Here is a 22,201-nt window from a genome sequence, read left to right on the forward strand (position 1 = left end):
AGGCAGAATAACTAACAGAAGTGTTGAAAATCCAAAAGGTGAGAGAGAAAGCACCCATGCTGACCAGCGCCGTGTACACTTTGAATACGTAATCAGCTGTTAGAGATGCTATAACAAGTGAACTAAGCTGAAAGTATTTTAGATTAAGCAGGCATCTTCCTACCTAATTACACTGAAGTCAAGAAAGGTGGGAGTGAAGAGGATAAATGAGGTATTTGCCCTCAGTTATCTGCGTCGGAGGTTCTTCTCTCACAACAGTGCTCCAGTGGCAGCTTGGGCTGAGCTAATGTACCTGACCTAACACAATACCCGCTGGAAGCTCTGTCACAAAGACTGGAGCGAAGAGTTCAAGCTCTTAACAAATACTAATGAATTCTCTTTACAGCTCTTTTCATTGAAATTCTGAGGGCTTCAAGAGTTACTATGGAGGAAGACTTGCACCAATTTTAGGTGGATGCAACACTTAAACCGCAAACCACCGCCAAACCGTTCTGCCATCAGTTCATTTCTAGCTCAGCTCTGTCACCTTTTGTGCAAACAGCTTGAAATCCAGCACTTGAGACCTGATGTACCTCCCGACCCAGCTGCGGGGTGAGGCAGGACAACTGGCTAGCTAGGCGCGTTTGAGAGGCAAGCGACAAACTCCGAGGGGCTGCAGAAAGCGGTCGTCACCCAAGGCACACCATGACAAGCCAAGGAGCACACCTCACAAACTTTGGGGAGTAAGGGTCATGCTATTTTGTTCATTTCTGAAAATGAAGAATTACCCAGAGATGATAGTCTCTCTCCTACTCAAAATACTGATAAATGCCCACCCATTAAATCCCTCCAAGAAGCTATTAACAGGCTCCTCCTCAGCACTGCTCCCAGCGGGCCCTCGTGCTCCGCAGACGCCACAGAGGAGCTGGGCATCGTCCACGTAACGAGAAAAGCAGGCGGCAGCTTGAAAACCCGCTCCGTACAAATGCAGGTTCGCAAAATTGAGCATTCTCTTTAAGAGGAGACCTTTTTTTAGTATCCAAGCATTAAATTGAGCGTACATAAGGTTTCAGAAAACAGACTGATGTTACATGAACAGCAAGTAAGCTAGAAGTGCATCTTCTCAAGAGAACGTTTAAAGTAGTCAATTAAGAGTAAGTACCAGTAAACGCTCTAAAAGTGAGCTGGCTGAACATTTGTCATTAATTTTTTTATGAAAAGTACCAGAATTTATAAAATTTGAGAATAATTTTTATCGTTCAAAAAATAGATTGTTATATGTATTTACAATATGAAATAAGAATACAATTGAAAATTGAACAGGTGACAGTTGTGCAAGGGGATTTAAATTTTAATTATAATACATTACTATTTGAAGTGACTAGTTTAAATCACACATTGAACAGCAAGTTGGAAATATGACTATTTTTGTTAAAATAATTAACATTAATGTAAAATATGCTAATACGCTAAACCAGTGATAAGAAAGAAGGATACATGAGGCTAATTTATCCTACTTCATTCTCCCAAAAGTACATTATTATTTTCTTCCTGCTGTGTGGAAAGCTACTTTATGTTGTTGATGGCAAAGACTGAATGTTACGTACTTCTGCAATGATGTCTAATACAAGAATTATTCTGTGAAGTGGCTGGTTTGATTTTTTTTTTCTCTGCCTGTATTTTCAGATAAGTGTTCTACATTTGAATGCGCTATCTTTAAATACTTTTCACTTCTTTCTCGGCACTAAGGATGAAACCGTCACAATCATCTCCAGCAGCAATTGCTTTTAGGTTTTCTCTACAAGTCTTTGTTTCTCCTCCTTTTTTCTTAAGAGTATTTTTTCTTTTTTTCTAAATTTGAACTTCCAAAAAAATTCACTAAGTTTCCTAAGACTGGTTAGACTGTTCAGGCCTTTTTTTTTTTTTTTTTTTTTTTAACATAAAAACATGCCAGAGTTTTAAAGACAGCCAAAATTCAAAGCATAGTTCAAGTTGCTTCATTTTTTGTAGATATTTATTTCAAGCTGTAGCAAGACAATGAAAGTTCCAGATCTGCGTTCCATAAAAGCGTGCATTTAGGGAACAGCCGTTCCTAGATGCTGCATGTACCAGGTTATGTACATACCTCCCCAAAAATGTTGACAAATACATATCCCTGTATCTCCTAGAGATGATCAACATGAACTACTGCTCCTTCCTCAAAAAATGTACCTAGCAAGTTCGTTTTCTGTATTAAAGTTGTCTGTCATACATATTAGCACACAGAGCCCAAAAAGAGAAAATTCATTCTGAGCGGAGAAAAAAAGGTTGATTTACAAAATTCTTTTGATCTAAAGTCTCTGCAATAAAGGCATTCCTGAACTGTTAAAAAATAGATTATTAAGCATCAGATGAAAGATCTCCCTTAAGTTTTTGCTTGTTTTCTTTTCAGTCTATGGAAGTTAAACACTGAGAAACTCAATGCATGAGAAAAAGCAACTGAGTTTTCCAGCTTTCGCCAGCTCACCCCACCTATTTAAAAAAAAATCACTTTCTGTAGACTCAGCTAACCTGAATTTTAGGACATGTAAGAGTTAGATAAAGATTTAATCAACACACTTGGGCTTCCTGCTATGATTCAGAACGGTCTACAGACAAAATCCCTAACTTCATTAAGCCCATCTATTCCATTGCACAGGTAGTACAGGTATGAGATGAGCTGACTGTACCTTCTCCATAAATTTCTTTTGTTTCTTTTGTCTGAGGACAACGTGAGCACTCACGTTGCAGCTCTGTGACGGGGATGAAGGCTAAGGCTAAGAGAAGCACACCTATGCGACAATAAAAAGAAACTTCCCCCCCGCTTTCAGAGTTCGTAGCAGTACCTGTCTACAAACACACACATTTCTTGGGACACTCAGAGAACTAAATAGCAAAGCAGTAATAAGCAATCCAGTTGATCTGCACAACAACGGGGTTGCTAACGTTTCACTTGTCAAGGATCCTAATTTCTACACATTTGGCAAAAGCAACCCTTAAGTCCAATGGCAATAAACAAGAGAAATATTTGCTGTGCCTTTAAATATCCTTCCAACTATGACTATCGAGGTTATGTATTATGCTACTGAATACTCCACTGACCGTCAGTGGATTACTAACCATCTTCTCATTTTCCAGTGTAGTCTAATTGGCCAAAAGGTAAATAAAGCTCTTAATGCTTTCAGAACAAAAATTCATCACTTACATATGAAGGAGACGAGTAGAACTATGAGCAAAATTCACCTGATACCAAAAGTAACTAGCAACAATTATGGTTAAAATATTAAATGTGAATACAAAAATATTGCTGAAAACCTTTAATTTGTTGGCAATAATTAACACAATTGTAGCCATCTCTCCTTTATTCATTATGTCTTTATTCTGTCATTTAAAACTATTTATAGTGACACTGGGTTGATTCACCATAATTTCCTTCCACCCACAAGCATTTAGAATTTTTTCCTCCAGTAATGTTATAAACTTAATGGTTTGGTTTTTTTCATTTCCATCTGCTGACAAAAAAATAACCTATCTTACTATATATAAAAAAAATAAATTAAAAAATCAGGGTCAGAAGAGCACCCATTGAGCTGCACAGTTTTAAAGACTGCATCTTGATATTCATTTTCCTTCCTTCTAATTCTGCAGATGCAAATTAGCTCAATGAGGGAACAGTGTGAATCGTGAAAATGTGTTTATTATACATTTAGAAATAGTGAGGCTAGCAAAGTAATAAGTTTTGATGTTTAAGACCTTTCTATCTTCTATTACATGAATATGCGATGTGAATGACTATCTGCTTCTCTTCTCAAGAATGCCATTCCCAATCTAGCCTTGATCAAAATGATAGAAAATCAGAATAAAAATACAGTGTAATAAAATACACAGTGGCCATGGAAGACACTGTACATTCCAAACAGTCTAAAAAAATCAGTTCAATATTCACCTGGAATATTCCTCACTGTTGCCCCAATCTTTCCTTAGGTACTGTGGGAAGCCACTAGTTTTCAACTCACAATTTAACAACCTAAATACTAAACTCCACCATGCAAAAGTGTTCTGTCCTCAGTAAATGCTCTTCGTTGTCATAATGACATAGCAGTGACAAAATCAACTTCCCCGATTTAATAGTTTTTACAAAAATTCTCCAGTCTGCAGGAATATAAACTGGAGATTACATTCCAGCAACTCTTAATACAGATATTACATATGAAGAAATAAAAGGTAGAAAATTATGCAGATGGCTGTTATTTCAAAATCCCATCTAAAACTGTAGCGGAAAGACTATCAAACAGATTATTTTATACATAGCAATGTCTGCACCAGAGACACCGGGCTATAAGAAAACAGAACGCACAATGGACCTAGGACGCTGGCAACGTCTTGTAGTATGTTACAATTTGATGTATTTGATCTTTGATATACTAGTAAGATAATGATACTACTGGGAAGCGTTCTGAGCTGAGAGGTGCACAGAAGATCCAAAGCTATGCGTGTGAATGTCTAGTGACCTACTTAGATAACCCTGCAGATTAGTACTTCCACTTGGAGTTAAATGCACTTTCAATATATTGTATGTGTTAAATGTGCTTTCAATATAGCATATTCAAGCCAGACGTCTTTAATCCAACAAATATACTCCCTCTATATTCAGACCTATACCTGCTTTGGTCACAGACACGCACACACAGAGCCAAAACATGGCTCAACGGTATTAAGAGCATAGTCCAAGACTACAGAACAGAAAGGTGCATTTCCTTGATTTTCTGATTGTTTCAGTTTTAATCCTTCATCAGGTTCCCATTTCCATATACCATCTTATCACAATATTTTTTTTGTCTCTACGCCTCATCTATTAAATAAACCTCCCATAAGTTATTCAGGTCCCTTCTACGTCACCCCTAGTGCCCTTTCACTGCACTGTGCTCCCAGCCCTTCCTCACGACTGAGTTGTCCCTGCCTTTCCTCGCTGAGGGTACGGACTCTTCCCTGTAACCTTTCCCTGATTCTGATGACACTTGTAGGGACTTAACCACTGGCAAAAGTGACCATAGGGGCAGATGAAAATGGGGGGGGGGGGGGGCAGTCAGTGACCTGAACTGAAGAACATGACAAAAATTACCCACTTTAAGAAGAGCAGAAGCCCCCAAAAGATTATATAAAAACTTCCTTATCAATAAGAACACGTGAAATAATGACACCTTTCCAAAACTTGAGTTTTATTTGGTTTGTTTGCTGTGATTAACCTTTTGTATGAGTTCAGTGACATCAACTGGAAGCAGCAATCAAAGTGAATGACTGAAATAACTCCTGGAATGGAAAGGCGTTTAACAGCGGGTCAGAAATCGGTCTGCTTAAGTGTTTGCTTTCAAAATCCAGCTCTAAATGCCACCCTCAACCAACCAGAAAACAAAAACTACCTTCTGCATCAAAGTGTCTGATCAAACGGGGAAGGACTTACTATGAAGTTACACACCAAAAATTAGCTAAATGCCAAATACATCCAAGAAAACAGTAAAGTACTTCTTTGTAAATAAAAGCTGCATTCATTGACCACAATATTCAGTATGAATTCTTTATTAAGCTTTCATAAATAAGTCTATTTAGAGCACTGCAAAATACTTCTACAGAGAAAGAAACTTCTTCTGTTTAGGAACTTTCACTCTCAGCTTTGGAGTATTTGCCATGGCCTCTGTGTTCACCCAAATAAGTTCATTTTGCACACACCAACATATCACTTCATTTTAAATAAAAATTAACTTATTGATCAAGACATCAATTTACCAGTGTTTGCTTGGAAATAGGTGGATGCAGTACACGTAGTTTAATACTTTGCTGACATATATATGAAAATATATAAGCAAAACAATCAGTAGTAAATTGCACCTGTTGATATTACATGTATAAACCTCAGGATGCATGCGTGTAAAGGTGTGTACTCATACCCATATACGTCCACGTACTAAAATGTGCAAACACGGACATGTATATGAGTAAGCACAAACATTTCAAATATGTACATTACACTTTAACTGTGCGTAACCAATATCATCCTAACAGTATCCAAAAACAGTTTGAAGACTGGTGTAAAAATCATTGGTGGGGAAAAAAAAACCCCCACCATTTCTCTTCATTGCAAACGTTTGTTAAATGTAAATGCTGATATTCTGCTCCTTGGAAGAACGTTTGTCTGCATGTGGAATTTCATGATAAAAAGCTTTAAAGTCCCAGGTTTCTCCAGATAAACTCCACTGGCTTACTGATGCATGAAGGCACTGAAATTGAATTACTGTACAACAGCAATTACTTTTCACAGTACAGTTATAATGAGAATCAGCTTCACAATGAACACCAGCTAGCTACAGTAGGAAAAGTTAATAAAAAGAAATCTCTTTTATTTGCATTTTCCGCTGCAGCAATAGTAGTTGCCTTAAAGAAAAATAATCCTTAACACTTGATTTGCCATCTTACAAGTAAATCAACAATCATTTTCACAGGATTCTCTTCACTTGCAAAGAAACACTAATGAAAATAGAAATTTAACTGCATAGCGAAAGTTTTAATAATAGCTTTTTGAATATTCTCTAATAACTGATCTTTCATTTTGCTTTCTTTTTCACTTCCCTCTGTCTTCCTTTGATTTCTTTCCTATTACACCATTAACTAGGAAAAGTAAAAGCAACAAATGAATAGGTTTAATACCATCTCTTTTTCTCTATCAAGTTTCCTGCAGCAGTCATTTGTTACTGAGCACTATGCCATTGTGCTCTATTCTCTTCAGTTTCAAAGGAGTGGAGTCACCAAAATATCATAAAACCTTCTAAAAATTTCAAAAAAAAAGTCACAGCTAACTATAAGTTAGGACTGATGAAGCACATTTCCTAGGAGCAAAATCACTAAAAGTCCAGGAAAAGCAACTGAAGCAACGCCACAAGTGACAGCGGACTACGCAAGGCTCTCAAAGGGATTATTTGGGTTTGGCTGTAAAATTAAACCCACTGCTGAACAATGCAGGAAATATTTCCACTTATCCTACCTTATGGGCAGTAAGATTTTTCCCAACTCAAATGCAATAGTCTTAAAGGTAAACGGATACATCTAGAACACAGCTAGAAACAAACCATCGGCGACACTGAATCCAAACCCCTTTTCGGTGGTTTTAACTTAAATCACATGACAAATATTTTAAAAGAAAATCTGAAGTTGCCTCTGTGAAATTCGATCGAGTAGGGCAGTACTAGGAAGGAAATGGTTAAGAGTATCCTGAACTGACATAAATCTAAGGTAAATAGTGAACGCTGGGGAGGGGGAGGAAAAAGAGGAGAGAAAAAAAAAGTTGCTTGGAAGGGTTTCCATCAGTAAGTAAATGACAAAAGGTTATATAATTGGTTTAGCACTTTCAGTTTTCCATTTATTTTATGTATCTGACAGCACAAAAATAGGACATTCTGTGATAGGATAATTGCATACTGAAGGGTAATTCAAACAGGGGATGAATATGATAAAAATCACACTGAACCAACTAATCACTGTGAAAAGCAATGAGACAGAAAGATAAAAATTCAACCAGAATATAAAGGGGGAGGAGGGAGAAGAGAGTTCAAACGTGATTAGTAGCTTCAAACAAGTTAATGTGTTTGAAAGCATAAAACAAAATAAAAAAAACCTGATGGCCTTTCCAAGCCATCCTGTTTCTACATTTCCAGATCTTTCTTCTGGCCTTTTCTACAAATTCAATATTTTATATACTGTGGCTTTCTAAATAGCTGTCACAGATTGCTATATCTGCTACAGCCTGAAAAAGTGTGTTGATTAAAATGTTTTATCTAAAAAGTATTTTAAATTAAAGCATGGATTTTGGTGTCTACTTGAAGCTAATTCAATGAGTGGTGGAGGGTAACAATTTGGGGTGACATTGGAACACATTTTCTGAGCACTTGGATTTGAACCCTTGCAATGGTCGGCCCATTATTTCCATCAAAAGCTTATGTCAAAATTCTATTATTTTAGAGGCAAGATGATGCAGCATTACTTTGTCTCAGCATGAGGCAGAGGTCTTAGGTCCATATGAGTTTTGTAACTCCTATCTCACCTCTCCAGATATGAGGAGAAAAGCAGCTATGATGTACCAAAGATGGAACTCGTGCAAAACCTGCACTATACCAAAGGATTTTGTACTTATCAGGACATAAAATACTAAGCACTACTTACTACCAGAGCATAAAAGGTCACTCACTAACTACATCTCTAGCAACCAAGACGGACTACATTATGTAATTATGCAAAAATACCCACATGCTTTATTGGAAGGTACACTAAACAGATGATTTTTTAAAAGAAGCGACCCTATCCAAACCAATCCTCAAGCTTCCTTTCTAAAGATGGAAACCTTCCAAAGAAGGCTCTGGATTTCAGTCAGTGTTCAGCACTAAAACCCTTTCACACAATACTGTATGTATATTTTTAACTTCCCAGAATTTGGGCTTATTTTCACTCAGAGCATGGTGGCCTATATTGGTCCTATATTTTTTTTACCTGCTTAGACAAAAACACCATCTGCACGAAGAGGCCAAACCAGTTCTAAACATTCACAAACATTAGAAAACATTCACTACAAAGCTCTAATTTAGAGACAAACTGCTCTTCCCCCAGGAGCACTCCACAGGGACGGAGCAGAGCTCCGCTTTCCTCGGGTGCAGCTTGCTGGTCACTTCTCGCTCTAACCAAGTGCTGCCCCAAGAACCGGGGCTTTCACATTGTTACGATCTCAGGGCAGCAGGTTTCTCCACTAAGGAACAAGGAAAACAATACACACACCTCCAAGTCAATGTTCTACAGGCTTCTGGGAGCTGTTGTACACATCTTAAAAGTGCAGTTTTTCCTCCAAAAAAACAGACTGTAAAAATAGCATTGCGGGGTTCCATGTTTATTGTCTTTCTCCGCTTCCCTGCCAAGTGTGCTCAGTTTACAAGCTGAAATATGTTTTACTTTGCTGCCAGCCCAGAAAATTCAACCTCTAAACATAGCCAAATTCCTTCGTCCCTTTTGCAACATAACAAAAAATGAAAGGCTGAAGGCGAAATTGCATCTACAGTTGCACAAATGGAATCCCTGTCCTTGGGCGATGCCTTAAGCGCCACAGTTGAGACACAAAGACCTTCGACTCAGTTGAGCAGACAAATCTGGCTGAAATAGAGCAGCTGGTGGTAAACGGCATCACCACAATGTCCTCTTAGTTTGTTGATACAGGTGATGTAACAGGAACTAATGTTACAGGCAGTCACCTAAATTTCTAGTAAAAAACAATGCAAAATGAAAACTACAGCGGTAGGACCTGTTGTTCTTCAGGACATGCATGTTACAATGAACTATTCAATATAGTAAAACACAGCAGTCAGAACTTTTTCTTTTTTAAGGTAAATCTAATCTAATAGCATGCCAAAGCTACTACAAAAGAAGAATCAGAATGGAGATTAAAAAACCCACGAAAACCCCCATGAAATTCCCAAAGCTATAGATGTTCAGAAAGCTCAATGTAGCTATTTAATGATCATTAGTAAGTTGCCTTTAGAGTGATGTAGTACTTAGCACAGTTAGAATAATTTTGGATTTACTCCCATTTTAGGCACCTGCTTTTTCTTCTAGATTTGAACTAGAGGACAGTTCTTGAACTCAGAAGACTCCCTGCAATACTGTTTTTATAACAGCGAGTAGTGAAATTAAGTTTCTTTGGTTTGATGTTTTGAACTCTAACATTTTAATGCACGACCATACGTAGTTATGTTTTACTGAACACAAGAGATACCTTACAAACTCATATGGGAAACTGGTAGTCCAAACCTAGTTACACTCTCTTGCATTTATCTGTTGATGGTATAAATAATTTATATCTCTTCTCTTGAACACTGATCCTAAAATACTTCTCAACACTTTAGCATTTCCACTTCAGCACCTTCAATCACTAGTACAGCCTTCAGAGCAGAGCCTAAATTATATATTTAGTTTTACATCATAGAATGAAATAGCAGATTGATCTGCTGCTTACCCGTACAGCTTCAGACTTTTTATGAAACATTTCTTCCATATTCTTTGCTAACTTTTTCACAAGCTGAAGGCCATCAATTTCTTCTATTGCAACATCCTTCTCATATTCTTTGTATTTCTGGATGAAAAAGAAAAAAAAAAAGAATTAGGGAAAAGTTATTCACAGTGAAGCAGCTGAAATTTTGACAACTAATTATTAGTTTCATATTACACTTTTGCTGACATTCTTCATTTATTTGATGTTTATTTGTGTGACAGAAGGCTGCTTTGTGCCAAGATGCTGTCACAGGAATAGAACAACTGGGTTAGAACCAGAACTACATTAAGAAAATATAATAGAAATATTTATCTCATGCACTGTAGGGAAACGATAATTCCCCTTCACAACGTTCAAATTACCCCTCCCTGCAATTGAACAGCAGCCAAAAAAAGTAGTAAAAAAATCCTCACATCCCATCCAAACTCATCCAAAAATCATTTAAAACCAATGACATGCTTGGCAATCCACCGCATCTTAGCAACTTAGAATCTTCCTCCTCCTCAGCTGAACTTGTAGATGCCTATTTTCTCAAGCTTTATACAACAGTTACATTATGAATACTTATACTACAAGCTTATCTAGACATTAAACTTTCCATGCAAAGAAAACCCTAAATAAATCACATAAACATGAGTCTTCATCCAAATGCAAGCCAAAAAGTATTCTTTATGCAAGATGGACGAGCATTAGCTTGTGGTCTGTTTTCAGTGTGAATAAGTCTCAGACTAAGCACTAAAAATATATTCAAAACAATTTTTATCCTCTATTTTCTGCATATCAACATTTTTTTCTTTATCAGTGTTTACAATGAAGCTTGTAAGAATATAACATACCAAAAAAAGCATAATATTCTTTGGAGTCAATCTTCAAAACACTTAGTACTGAGAATGTTCCTCCTTCCCATGACATTCCAGTACAGCCTGTTCACTGAGAAGCGATGGCTTTCGGTCTAGTTATTGTTTGCTTCTCAATTTAAAACATGTACGTGTTGTGATGATCTAATCATTGCCCATTACCGAACCCTTAACATATTCACATAATCGTGCCTCCATGATACTGCGCGGAAGATGAAAAGTATACCAGGCTTCTGCCAGCTTTAGCCCTATGTGCAAAAAATATCTTCCAAACTTCTAAAGCAGACTTCTAGTGCAATGCACAGCACAATACTTGAATCAATAAAATGAGCTGTTATTATTAAAAAGATTTATCGATAAAACTCGCCTATAGAATTACAATTATCTCCCAACCTTATATAACTCCAGAGAGAGAAGAAAGAATAATAGCATCAAAACCAGTGGCTCAAAGCACCCGGATGAACACTAACATGATCAAAACAGCAAATAAGTCAGGACTAGACATGTTCTGGCTGGTGATGGAAGGACGGACTCTGTTTGTAAGCGTATGCCTGCACATATTGTACCCATTTCTTCTGACAAAGCTAATTTGCAAGGCAAAGTGACACTTTGGACTTGCTTTACTATTTATACTTCTCTGTAAAAACTTGTTGGAGTGTTTTGATAGGCAAATAATATTTGACAAAATATCATTTGCAGACAATTTCATAAGAAGGTTAAAGCATACAATGTTGCCGATAAATACGTAGGACACTAAATTGTCTATATTCTGTAATTTTCCCATTTCAGTAATAATTTCTTTTTTTTCCCCCCACACTATTTCTAGTTATGAGGTTCTATTCTAGCTAAGATTTTAATATTAGTCTAAGCAATCTAAGAAGCCTTAAGCAGACCACCTGCATTTTGCTCCCTGGAGGCAGGAGGGAAGATTTGTTTTTTCCCCTTCTTGGTCTGCATTTAAAAGCCATAAGCAGAGTTCTGGCTGCACCTCTGCAAGTGCAGTTATGCCATTACTAAACTCAATACTCTCCATTCTGAAAAAAATTAATTTAGCATAGCACAGTGATTTGTCTAAAATACAAAAATATTTACTGGAGAAAACACAAGAACACAGTAGACAACAGAAACTAAATGTTACTGTAACAAATACTAACTGTGATGAAATATAGTAAATTAAAAGTGAATTGAAAACATTCCCAGTTAATTAATGATGTCAAAGTCTGTTCATATCCCACAGGATTTGAAGCTTTGGAGAATTTAAAACAAATGAAACAAAATGCAGTGTCATGAACTATCCTATTTACTATGTCAATAGATCAAGTACAAATTTGAATCACTTATTTCAAGCTGCACACATCAGGTTCAACATATCAAGTTCTGATAACAATTGTTTCCTTCAGAGTCGACCTTTGAGTTCTTAGAAAGTATTCTAAAATGCATCACTTCAAGAGACTGTTTTCACGTCATCAGATTTATCGATTTAAGCTTTGCCATCAAGTGAAGAAAACCAGGAGATTATTCACTGCAGTTGTCCGAAAACTGAACGGTACAGTTGAAGCTGACAAATTTCCTAGGCACAGAGAATCACACTGTATGGGCTATTAGGCTGTTGTGAGAATGTATTAAAAAAAACACACTTCTCAATTTTGAGCAACCGGTGCTTTTGAAAATTAATAACACCTTGCACTCAAAAATAGATGGGAAAGATTTATTAACTGATAATTTATAATTTTATACCTATGCTAGTTCATGATACATACATTCATTTTTTTCACAATTTAAATGTCAAAGTTCCAACATAAAACAAAAAATTGGAGGAAACAGAAGATATTCTTTAAGTTCTATTTGAAAAGACCACACAACTTGCATGGTGCCTCTCTAGTCAACTGCTGGAAACCTTCAAGAACGTTTGCAACAAACTCTGAGTATTCGCTTGATCTGCAAGACCTTGGCAACTAAGAGATTTACATACTAAGAGGTTTACATAATATGTATTTTACATTCAGTATTTCATTGCCATAAAAATACTTCTGTTATTTTTTCAGCCATCAGTGGAAGGTTCCAAAACAGAAGAAATTATGTGGCTGGAAAAAACACCAGCTGTTTTTAGTATCCTCGTGCTCTAGTGATTGTGTCTGGAGGGAAGAGGTGCCAGCTTAATCTGTGCGTGTCTATGTGCTTCCTCTTGGTACTCACTGTGCACGAGGCTAGGAATTTAGATTCAAATCTAGAATGCAGTTGATTTTATAACAACCATCAATGCAAGAAACCTGAATCACAGCAGATAGTGAAAAAACAAAACCACAAAGAAACTCTAACAAAGAACATCATTAATAATGGATTCTCTTCCTTTCACTGCAGAGGCTGCCTGACCTCCAGGCTCTCATCATTTCCCTACCACTAGATTTTACATATTAAATTTGGTTTTAATTTAAATAAATTAGCTACAGCAGCAAAGACATAGTCCTTTTGAAATAAATTTGAAATCGTTTTTAAATGAAATTATTTATTTTATTTTAATGTAATCTTGAGAAAACAGCAGCGTGCCATTAGGGTTGCCATTAAGCAAAAAGCTACCACGGACAGTGGCAAAAAACCTCTAATTTCTGGGCCAGCCTGTCCTTCATATTCCAGGCTCTCAAATGACCTTGTAGTACCGCTACTCTGAATGGCTCTTCCAAGCAAAGCCTTAAATAGCTATCTCCCCCCACTGTAAAAAAATATGAAGTTGATGATAAAGTTTTTGGGTTTTTAAAAAGAAAATAAAATAATCCTATTTTTTGTCAATATCGTATAATTTTATTCCAGTAAGAGATACTGAAAAATTCTCATCAACTGTCATAACATACCCAGTAATACATTTGTACTGTTATTAAAATGAGAGAAAATAGCCTTAACTTTGCTATAAATAGTTGACTTGCAGAACAAAAGTTAGTCACAGTTGGACATTCCTTTATATAAATGGATTTCTAATTGTCTAGAAGATTGAGCGGACAATTTCTGATTTGCTGCGTTACAAAAAAAAACTCAAAAAACTTGAAATGCTGATTCTTTCTGTTTGAAAAATCATCATTCGGTAAGAAATTCTCCAGAGAGACGAGAACATTTATCATTTGAGAAAGCACACACAAATTACGTTATTTCTTCAATATCTGTTTTGCCAGATCATTTCACATAAGCGCCAGGGAAAGACAGACAGTACTTCGTTGTCAGAACTTTTAACGCTGTTCATGGATTTAGGCATGGGGCTTTTTTCTTGCATGATAAATGATCATCTAGAAATAACATACCAGAAAGCAATCTATACAAAACTCAGGTCTGAAGCATTTAATACAATCACTATTAGGCACTGAAAAAATCAACACCTAAAAAAAAAAAAAAAAAAAAAGCCAAAACCTACAACAACAGAAAACAAAGCAAAAAACCGCAAAGAAACACACCCACTCCACCAAAAACTATGCAGCTTGAGTGACCAAGGCAGGAAAAGAAATACCCTCTTAAAGCAAGACAGCTTCAGAAAGATACCATATGTCAGCTACAGTTTGACTTTTTACTCCTTATTTTTTCTCCAAAGAGAAACACGATCTTTGTGTTCCTGTTTGTATCTAATTCTATCAACTCTTATGAAAATCAAGATAATTGCCTTTATACTGTATATAAAAATATTTTAAATTACTTACAAGTGTGTAAACAGTCCTTCGTATCAGTCTTTCGACAAGTCTGTGGGGCCTTTGTACATGCGCAGAACAACCATTTATGATGAAAATTATTCCCACTCCCCAGGATTTTCAGAGCCAGTAAATATCACTACCATCCTGATTAAAGAAATTCATTTACTCAACAGGAATATTGTAATAATCCTTTAAAAGTAATCCGTCAGTTTGTGTCGCATATAAGAAACTGATGTATGTCTCTGAGGTGTATTCATACCTATAGTTTGCATAGTTGTACATATTTCATAAATATTGCTTTTTGAGTGTTTTTGTTACATACAAGTTAAATTATCTATATATGCATGTATACATTTTTGTTTCATAATGAAAAAGCAGAAGTCATGCAAATGAAAAAAATCAAACATCCATTCAATGTCCATTCTTCCCTGAAAAAAAGAGTACGTTTACTCCATGCCATTTGCAAAAAACCAAACAAAACCCAAACCCCCCCCAAAACCAGAAAACCCTACACCAAAACCACTTTCAGATGTTCAAGTCTCACCATTGCAAATGTAAAGTGAGATCAGAGAAACATACACTTTTGATTAAATCACCGACTATTTGATTTCAATTAATAACTATTGCCCAGTAGGAGGGCTGTGCTGCGCTCCACTGGAACTGTTCAAACTTGCTTCTGACACTGCCGCGTGAGTCCTAACAGCGACTCCCCTCGGCGCAGAAGTGCTGGTTTGAAGGGCCACAGGAGTTAATTGGCTTAGTGGAATTAATTCTATATTTGAGATATCCTGACAATCAAATGTAATCAATAAACGAGTCTGCAAGGCTGCAAAAAGCTTACAGCTAATACAATTTGCAGCTCAACGTGGTGAGGGTTTTTTTTTTTCAGTTACAGAGTCAAAAGCTACATCAGTCTTAAACAGAGTTCTGTCACAGTTAATTCTTAAACCCTGAAGTCATGGATTTCTTCACTACTGTTGACTTTCCTACCCAAAGCAACTTTGGATTTTTAGGTCAAGTTCTAGAGTGTTGGGATCAGAAGGCTGAAAATATACTACATTTTATGCATCAAGAAAAATGGGGTTTTTTTTCCCTAATCTATTCCTCATTACAATCTAAAAATAAACCTAACGTTCATTTTTTTAACGCTCTTTTCATTGTATAACTTTTTTGCACGTTATCATTACTACTGCACAAAATTTTTAAAAAAATGGCATTTATTCAGGGTGCTTTAAACACACCGACTTCTTTTTACACTTGTGGGTTTTGGGTTTTTTTAAATTATAAAACCCCAAACCTACAATTTATGTGGAGCAAACTGACAATGTAGTCACATTAGGTGCTGTCCTACACCATGAACAGTTCTGTTGAAATTAAAGGAACTATGCACAGAGAAAGGCTTTCCACTATTATCAAAATATGGCTCTGAGCTTTTAAATCAAAACTAAGAATATAAATTGCTCTTGATGTGGAAAAATCTATCACAGCACTTTATAAGACAATATTATTTTAAAACAATATCCACATTCAAATTGACGTGACACAAACTGTGAAAGTTCCAACCTTATGTAGTTCGAGTTGTTGCCATACTCTACCACACATCCCTTCTGCACATGAGAGACTGTAGAGCAATTCCCAGCAGAAGATTTAAAAATATACAGCACGGCCTCTACATGCTTCATCAGAAGTGAGGGGTCGCTAATTATGTATGCGCTGTTGGAATAAACCTGAATTTGAAGCCAAATAAAAGCAGTCTCCAGAATCACATGCGCGCGTGAGTGGGAATCTGAGCTTTTCCACTGAGCAGAAGGGTACTCAGATGGCACTATCACAGCAGAGATACGAAATACAGATGGTGCACTCCTCTGATAGACTCATCTGCAAATCTTCCTTATGAAAAGATTTCGTATTTTTCTATTATCGCATTGACCCTACAGTGGTGTGGGTTTTTTAAACTAGGGTGACAGTGTTATGTTGTTATTACCTGGTCCTCCTTGCTTGAAAACGCATTCAGTGGAGCAACTTTAAAGGCCTTAACAAATTAAGTATTATTGAGAGTTGTTTTTATTTTGTTGATGATGGCTGGTGAGCATTTATAAACAAAATTATTTTAGTTCAGAACTGATACAGAATTTTTTCATCCACAGATCTCCAAAGACTTTATAAAAGGAGTATCGATGATGAACTCCATTCTGTACATGAGGATATGGAGACACAGATAAATTCAGTGACATGCCTAATGTCACACAACAGTTCATAACTACAAAGAGAACAAGCTCTCTTGGTTATTCTTCCGGTGCCTTGCCCAACAGACCACAGGTAACTTTGTTAAGTTCAGCTTGATCTGTATGGAAAGATGAGTCACAACGGCATATTTCTCCTCACCTTGACGTTAGAGAACTCCTTGATAATTGGGAGTTTGTGTTACACCACATTACACACTCCTATTAACCTTTACTGAACCTCTTTGTGTTGATGAAATCCATCAGCAGTGACCAGTGTGGTGGCACGCTCATTTTCTTTTCTGCAGAGAAATTTTTATTCACTTCATCAAATGACTCCAAGGAGCTCTACATTAGCCTGTCACATTTGACTCTTGCCACACACTGGTATCTGAGGAACTCCTGTTGCCTCAAGCTCCCATTTAGTTACTTCATAAAATATGCTTCGAAATGCAAAATATTTAAATATTTGTTGTGTACTATTTTACTATGATTAGCTACTCAAAGCTGTACCTGGCGTATTATAGCCAAAGATCAGCTATCCTGGGAAATTTGTTATCAGCAGCAGCCTTGACAGGGATAGTTACTGCTTTCCTTGCAAAATCATTTACACACATGCAAGTATCTTACAGTCATTGCAAGGGCACTACATCCCCAGCGTATTTAATCTTTACAAAGATATTTACTTCTGACCTACTTTTACCTCATTGCTGCATGCAAGTGCTACAAAACCAAATCAATTAAAGCATTAAGCTGAATGGTAATCAAAACCAAACCAACCAACCCAGTTCCCGATTTAGCAATATTCCCCTGCCGTGCCTGCGAAACGTGTCCACACAAGGTATCTCCTCAAGCCTTTGCACAACTAGATAGGTGCTGGTATACCACGTAAACAGCAATCACAGGAAGAGTCTCAAATATATTCCTGGTTAAAACAGCTGAGCTAGTGTGGAAAGATACAAGCTACTCTACAATATAGACTATTTCTCACCACAAATAAAATTTAAAAGCAGCAGTCATCCTGGCGATGCATAAATTATGCTATTCTCTAATAAATAAAAAGATAAGGAAACACATTCCAGGAGTTTAAAATGCTAGCTCTCTAAAACTAATTCAGTATTTCAATTTTTACTTGAAGTAGTTAATAAGCCTCTGCCTAAACAACCATCACCAAAATGAGCGATCCAAATAGCAATCCAGTTAGGAGATCTAATTCCAAGCAGTTGGACAGAGGTCAAGAATACACTCACAGCTTTCCCTTTAACAGAGTTGCTTTGGGTCAGGGCTGACCAGACTAACAAGAAACACTAGAGAAGGTTTGCCTTGCTGCTGCCTCCACATCCAGTGGCAGAGGCTGAGGGACTGTTTACAAGGGCAAGTAGTGACAGGACGAGGGGGAATGGGTTTAAACTGACAGAGGGTAGATTTAGATTCGATGTTAGAAAGAAATTCTTCCCTGTGAGGGTGGTGAGGCACTGGCACAGGTTGCCCAGAGAAGTTGTGGAGGCCCCATCCCTGGAAGTGTTCAAGGCCAGGTTGGATGAGGCTCTGGGCAACCTGGGCTAGTGGAGGGTGCCCCTGCCCATGGCAGGGGGGTTGGAACTAGATGGGCTTTGAGGTCCCTTCCAACCCAAACCATTCTGTGATTTTACGACTTGAGACTCTTTTGCAGAAGAGTGCCAGCTCGCCATCTTTCCTGACTATATACTCGATCATATTAAAAATGGTTGAAAAAGCAAATTACTGTCTTGTACATTTTTTTTAGACATCTGAAACATCTTCACAGGCCAGCATGGGTGTTTTAAGAGTCAGTTAACCAAGACTATTAAGAATTGCTTTAGAAATACATTTTACAGAAGCTATCTATGTAATTATACATACCCTTGCTTCTATTTTAGAAGAGAACATAAAGCCCTCACATTTAAACCAAAAAGAACATTCTGGAACTTCCCTGGAGACTCCTTTCTCCATAAGGATGTACTTGATACTCTTGAAAACTCACTACAGTATTTCACATGAACTGCTTTAAACAACGAACAAAAAAACCCTGTAAGTATAAATCTGCAGAATCACAACATGACCCAGAGGGCATGTTCATCCAAGGCAAAGCCATCACTATATTTTCAGGTGAAAGCAAGCATATTAGAGGCCTGTATATCTAATCTGGTCCTCACAAAAGTCTGAAGAAATGGGGGAATGCAGTCCTTTCATCCTGGATAGTTATTTTGAGTCACTGAAGATTCAGAAGTGGGGAACCTGACAACTTACTACATTCACCAATTTCTCATCTGGAATGAGATGCTACAACATTTTCTTTTGTACACCAAACTGCATTGGTCTTCTCAGAAAGCCTTCATGGTTACTGGAAACAAGGACAACCAAGAGAAACAGCTTGCTTTGTGCTGTCACAAGATACATCCAGAAAATAATTCTTTCAAACAACCTTTATAATGTTTGGGTTTTTTCTCTCTCCCTCCCTCATTGTTCCATTTCTATGGACCTATGCCTGCCTCATAGCCAGCTGTTGTTCTGGATTTCAGTACTTCTATATGCTTTTATTAGACAATGCTTATTTTCCATCCAAGAAAAACTAGGCAGTTGTTTCCCCATCTTCCATGGCTGCCCCTAAATGACCAATAAAATAACATAAACGACAAAGAAAGCTAAAGCCAAAGTGGAGTATAGACACAAAAACTGAAGTGCATTCTGAAGACAAACCTTTGCTTAGCAATATCTATGTCTTGTGACAAGATTTAAAAGCACTGTTCATTTAGACTAGCTAATGGTTATTGTTCCTCAGAAAAATCTCATCTCCTCAGGACACAAACTCTTCACAATTTGCAATGCTCTCTATAACTAACATTCATCTGCTTGGATAATACTTGTAAACCTTTACCCTTTGCATTGTGCAGGACCTTCAATGTTAACTCTTAAATGGGCTTTATTTCATTGTTTGTCACAATGAAGGACATGGCATTGATCCTGGCTGCTATTTCTCATCACTGCACTTTTCTGTATTCACCTGATAAAGGTATTTACATTGATTTAGGGTTTTAGACAGGTATCAGAACACCACGTATCAAAGTGGACTTCTAATAACAAGAAAAAGCATAATATCTGAATATCTGAATTCAGGCACCTAAATTTAGGCTTCCAATTCTTCATTTCATCACTGAACATGAAAAATTATTTTCAAAAATCTAAACTCCCCTCAGTCACAAAGCCAGCAGTGTTGGTATGTTCTCACAATCTCTGAAAATCAGACCACCTGCACGTGGTCTGTGTGCAGATGTCTTGAGAAGAATTCAGCAAGCTAGCTATAAAGTAAAAAAAAAAAAAAAAAAAAAGAAGAAAAGAAAGATGAGGAAACTAAACTATAGTATTTGGCACTGCCTGGAAATAAACCATCTAACTCAAGTGTCTATAATAGAATGTATAAACTAATATATTTATCAGAAAAAGCACAGAGCTTCTGCACTAGAAGGGGCCCAGCAACAGCTTTGTTTTGCTTGATCAATAAACCACTATTAATGATAATGTATCTATGAATTAAAGATGCATCAATCTGCGTAGCAGGGAATAGAAGCCATGAATAATACCCAAATCAATACTATGAAGTCGTAAAGAATACAGTGTGCTCTCCTTCAGGCTAATGGTAATTAATTTACTTTTGCTCCCTTCACACATGAGAGGAAGCTAGTAGAAGAACACTTTAATCACATAAAAGTTGTTAATTAGAAAAAGAACACGTACTGTTATCTCCTTACTGTATCTTTTCTGTTCATATGCTTATAGCACTTAAAAAAATACCGCTTTATTTGCACACACGTAGAAAAAACAGCTTGTATTTTAGGAGCATGTGCATATACTGGTTGATATTTTCAAGTACTACAATTTGAAAGTTTGCTTCTTAAATAAAAGATTTGTTTTATTTCGGATATTTATTAGTATAAACAGCTAAAGTCTAAAATCATGTTTCTCCAACACAAATACTCTACTAGGGAATATATGTATAAGACCTGTTCTAAGCCTTATGTGGTTCATTATACCATAGTGGAAAGCCTTAGCACTGAAAAATTATGTTTGCTTATGCTGATACTTCGTTTGATTCAGTTCCAGTAGTTAATTAAATAATGCCTCTTTTTTATTGCAATTAAAAAAAGACCAGGTTTAAGTGATCGGCATCTAATGCAGGCAGCTGCCTCTTAGAAAATAAAAAAAAATGTGGTGGTCCTGTTACTTGGAGGGAGTGGCCCTAGACCAGCAAGCCTCCAGAAGAGGAAACAAGATTTCTAGTTTTAAAAAGAGTGCCATTGCTTTCTGAAGAACAAAATTTTAAAAGAATTCTAACACAATGAATATTAAGTACTATTTTTGCACAAACTAAACTTTAAATTGCTACAATTAACAGTACCTTTACACAAAGACATCAAAATTAAAGTTTCCATTTTTAAAATATAGTCTTCATTATAATGTTCAGCAAACTGCTACTATTTCATTGCTTAACAAAAATACACGATTTCACTAAACCCCAAAATATCCAAGCTGCCTGAATCACAGGTTACTGCTAGTCAATCTACTGATAAATTCCTCTCTGCTCACCACAAAGCAATGACCTTCTTGGTGAACTGCATTCAAGCCTCTAAGACAGCACAGTAATTAACATCTCCTTAAGTTAAAAATCACAAGTGGTCCTTCCGAAGCAGGCAGAACAAGTCAGCACTTAATGCTATCTACTGTGAATTTAGGGTCCCAGTGGTCATTTCTGACTCTCAACACATCCTTATGCAGTTTTGCTAAACTCATGTCATCACGCTCCAAAAAGCTAACTTCTGAGACCGAGCTTGACCTTTGGTTGTTTACCAGCAACTGTGTAAAAAATTCATAACGTAGGGTCGCATCTCCATCTTATGAGCTTTCTGAAAAAGTTTTGCTGTAAAAGAACATAATGCACATAACCAAAGGTGGAACACTTAATTTCCAGCACCAGATTTTGTCATGTTAACCTACTGAAAAATTACAATAATTTAGATTCCTGTCAAACTCTACCCTGCAATGTAAACACCCCGAATTTACTTGCAGGTTTCCTCTTTTCACAAAAATACAATTTGGCGCTTATTATTACGAACGTACGAGGAACAGCGTACATCAATAAAATATAATTGTGGCAACCGGCCATCCTGTTTGCCTTTGGAGGTACGGCAGAGCTCGTGCTGCATGCACAGGATTGCCAGAGGCATACATCTGTTTGTGCAGTTCTAGTTCAGTAGTTTAAGGAATGAAGTATCACCTCATTACAGAGCTGCCATGTATGAGTGAATTTGTGGCGCTTGCCCTCCTCACAGTCAGACAGTTCTAATCTCCTTGCAAACC

The 22,201-nt window shown here is 36.9% G+C and overlaps 1 protein-coding gene across 3 annotated transcripts in view; it reads right to left on the minus strand.

Annotated features, from left to right (window-relative positions):
• The window catches only part of CACNA2D3 (calcium voltage-gated channel auxiliary subunit alpha2delta 3), a 460,032-nt gene that overhangs the window by 353,933 nt on the left and 83,898 nt on the right, over positions 1 to 22,201 (minus strand). For all 3 annotated transcript variants that reach the window (XR_008578815.1, XM_054838171.1, XM_054838172.1), the window contains one exon: positions 10,043 to 10,159. Coding sequence is in view for 2 of the 3 variants with exons in the window: in XM_054838171.1 (XP_054694146.1) it covers positions 10,043 to 10,159 (117 nt within the window). In the remaining variant the exon portion in view is untranslated. The remainder of the gene's footprint in view (positions 1 to 10,042; positions 10,160 to 22,201) is intronic.

Source organism: Grus americana, chromosome 11, assembly GCF_028858705.1.
Source record: "Grus americana isolate bGruAme1 chromosome 11, bGruAme1.mat, whole genome shotgun sequence".
NCBI classification, from domain to species: Eukaryota; Metazoa; Chordata; class Aves; order Gruiformes; family Gruidae; genus Grus; species Grus americana.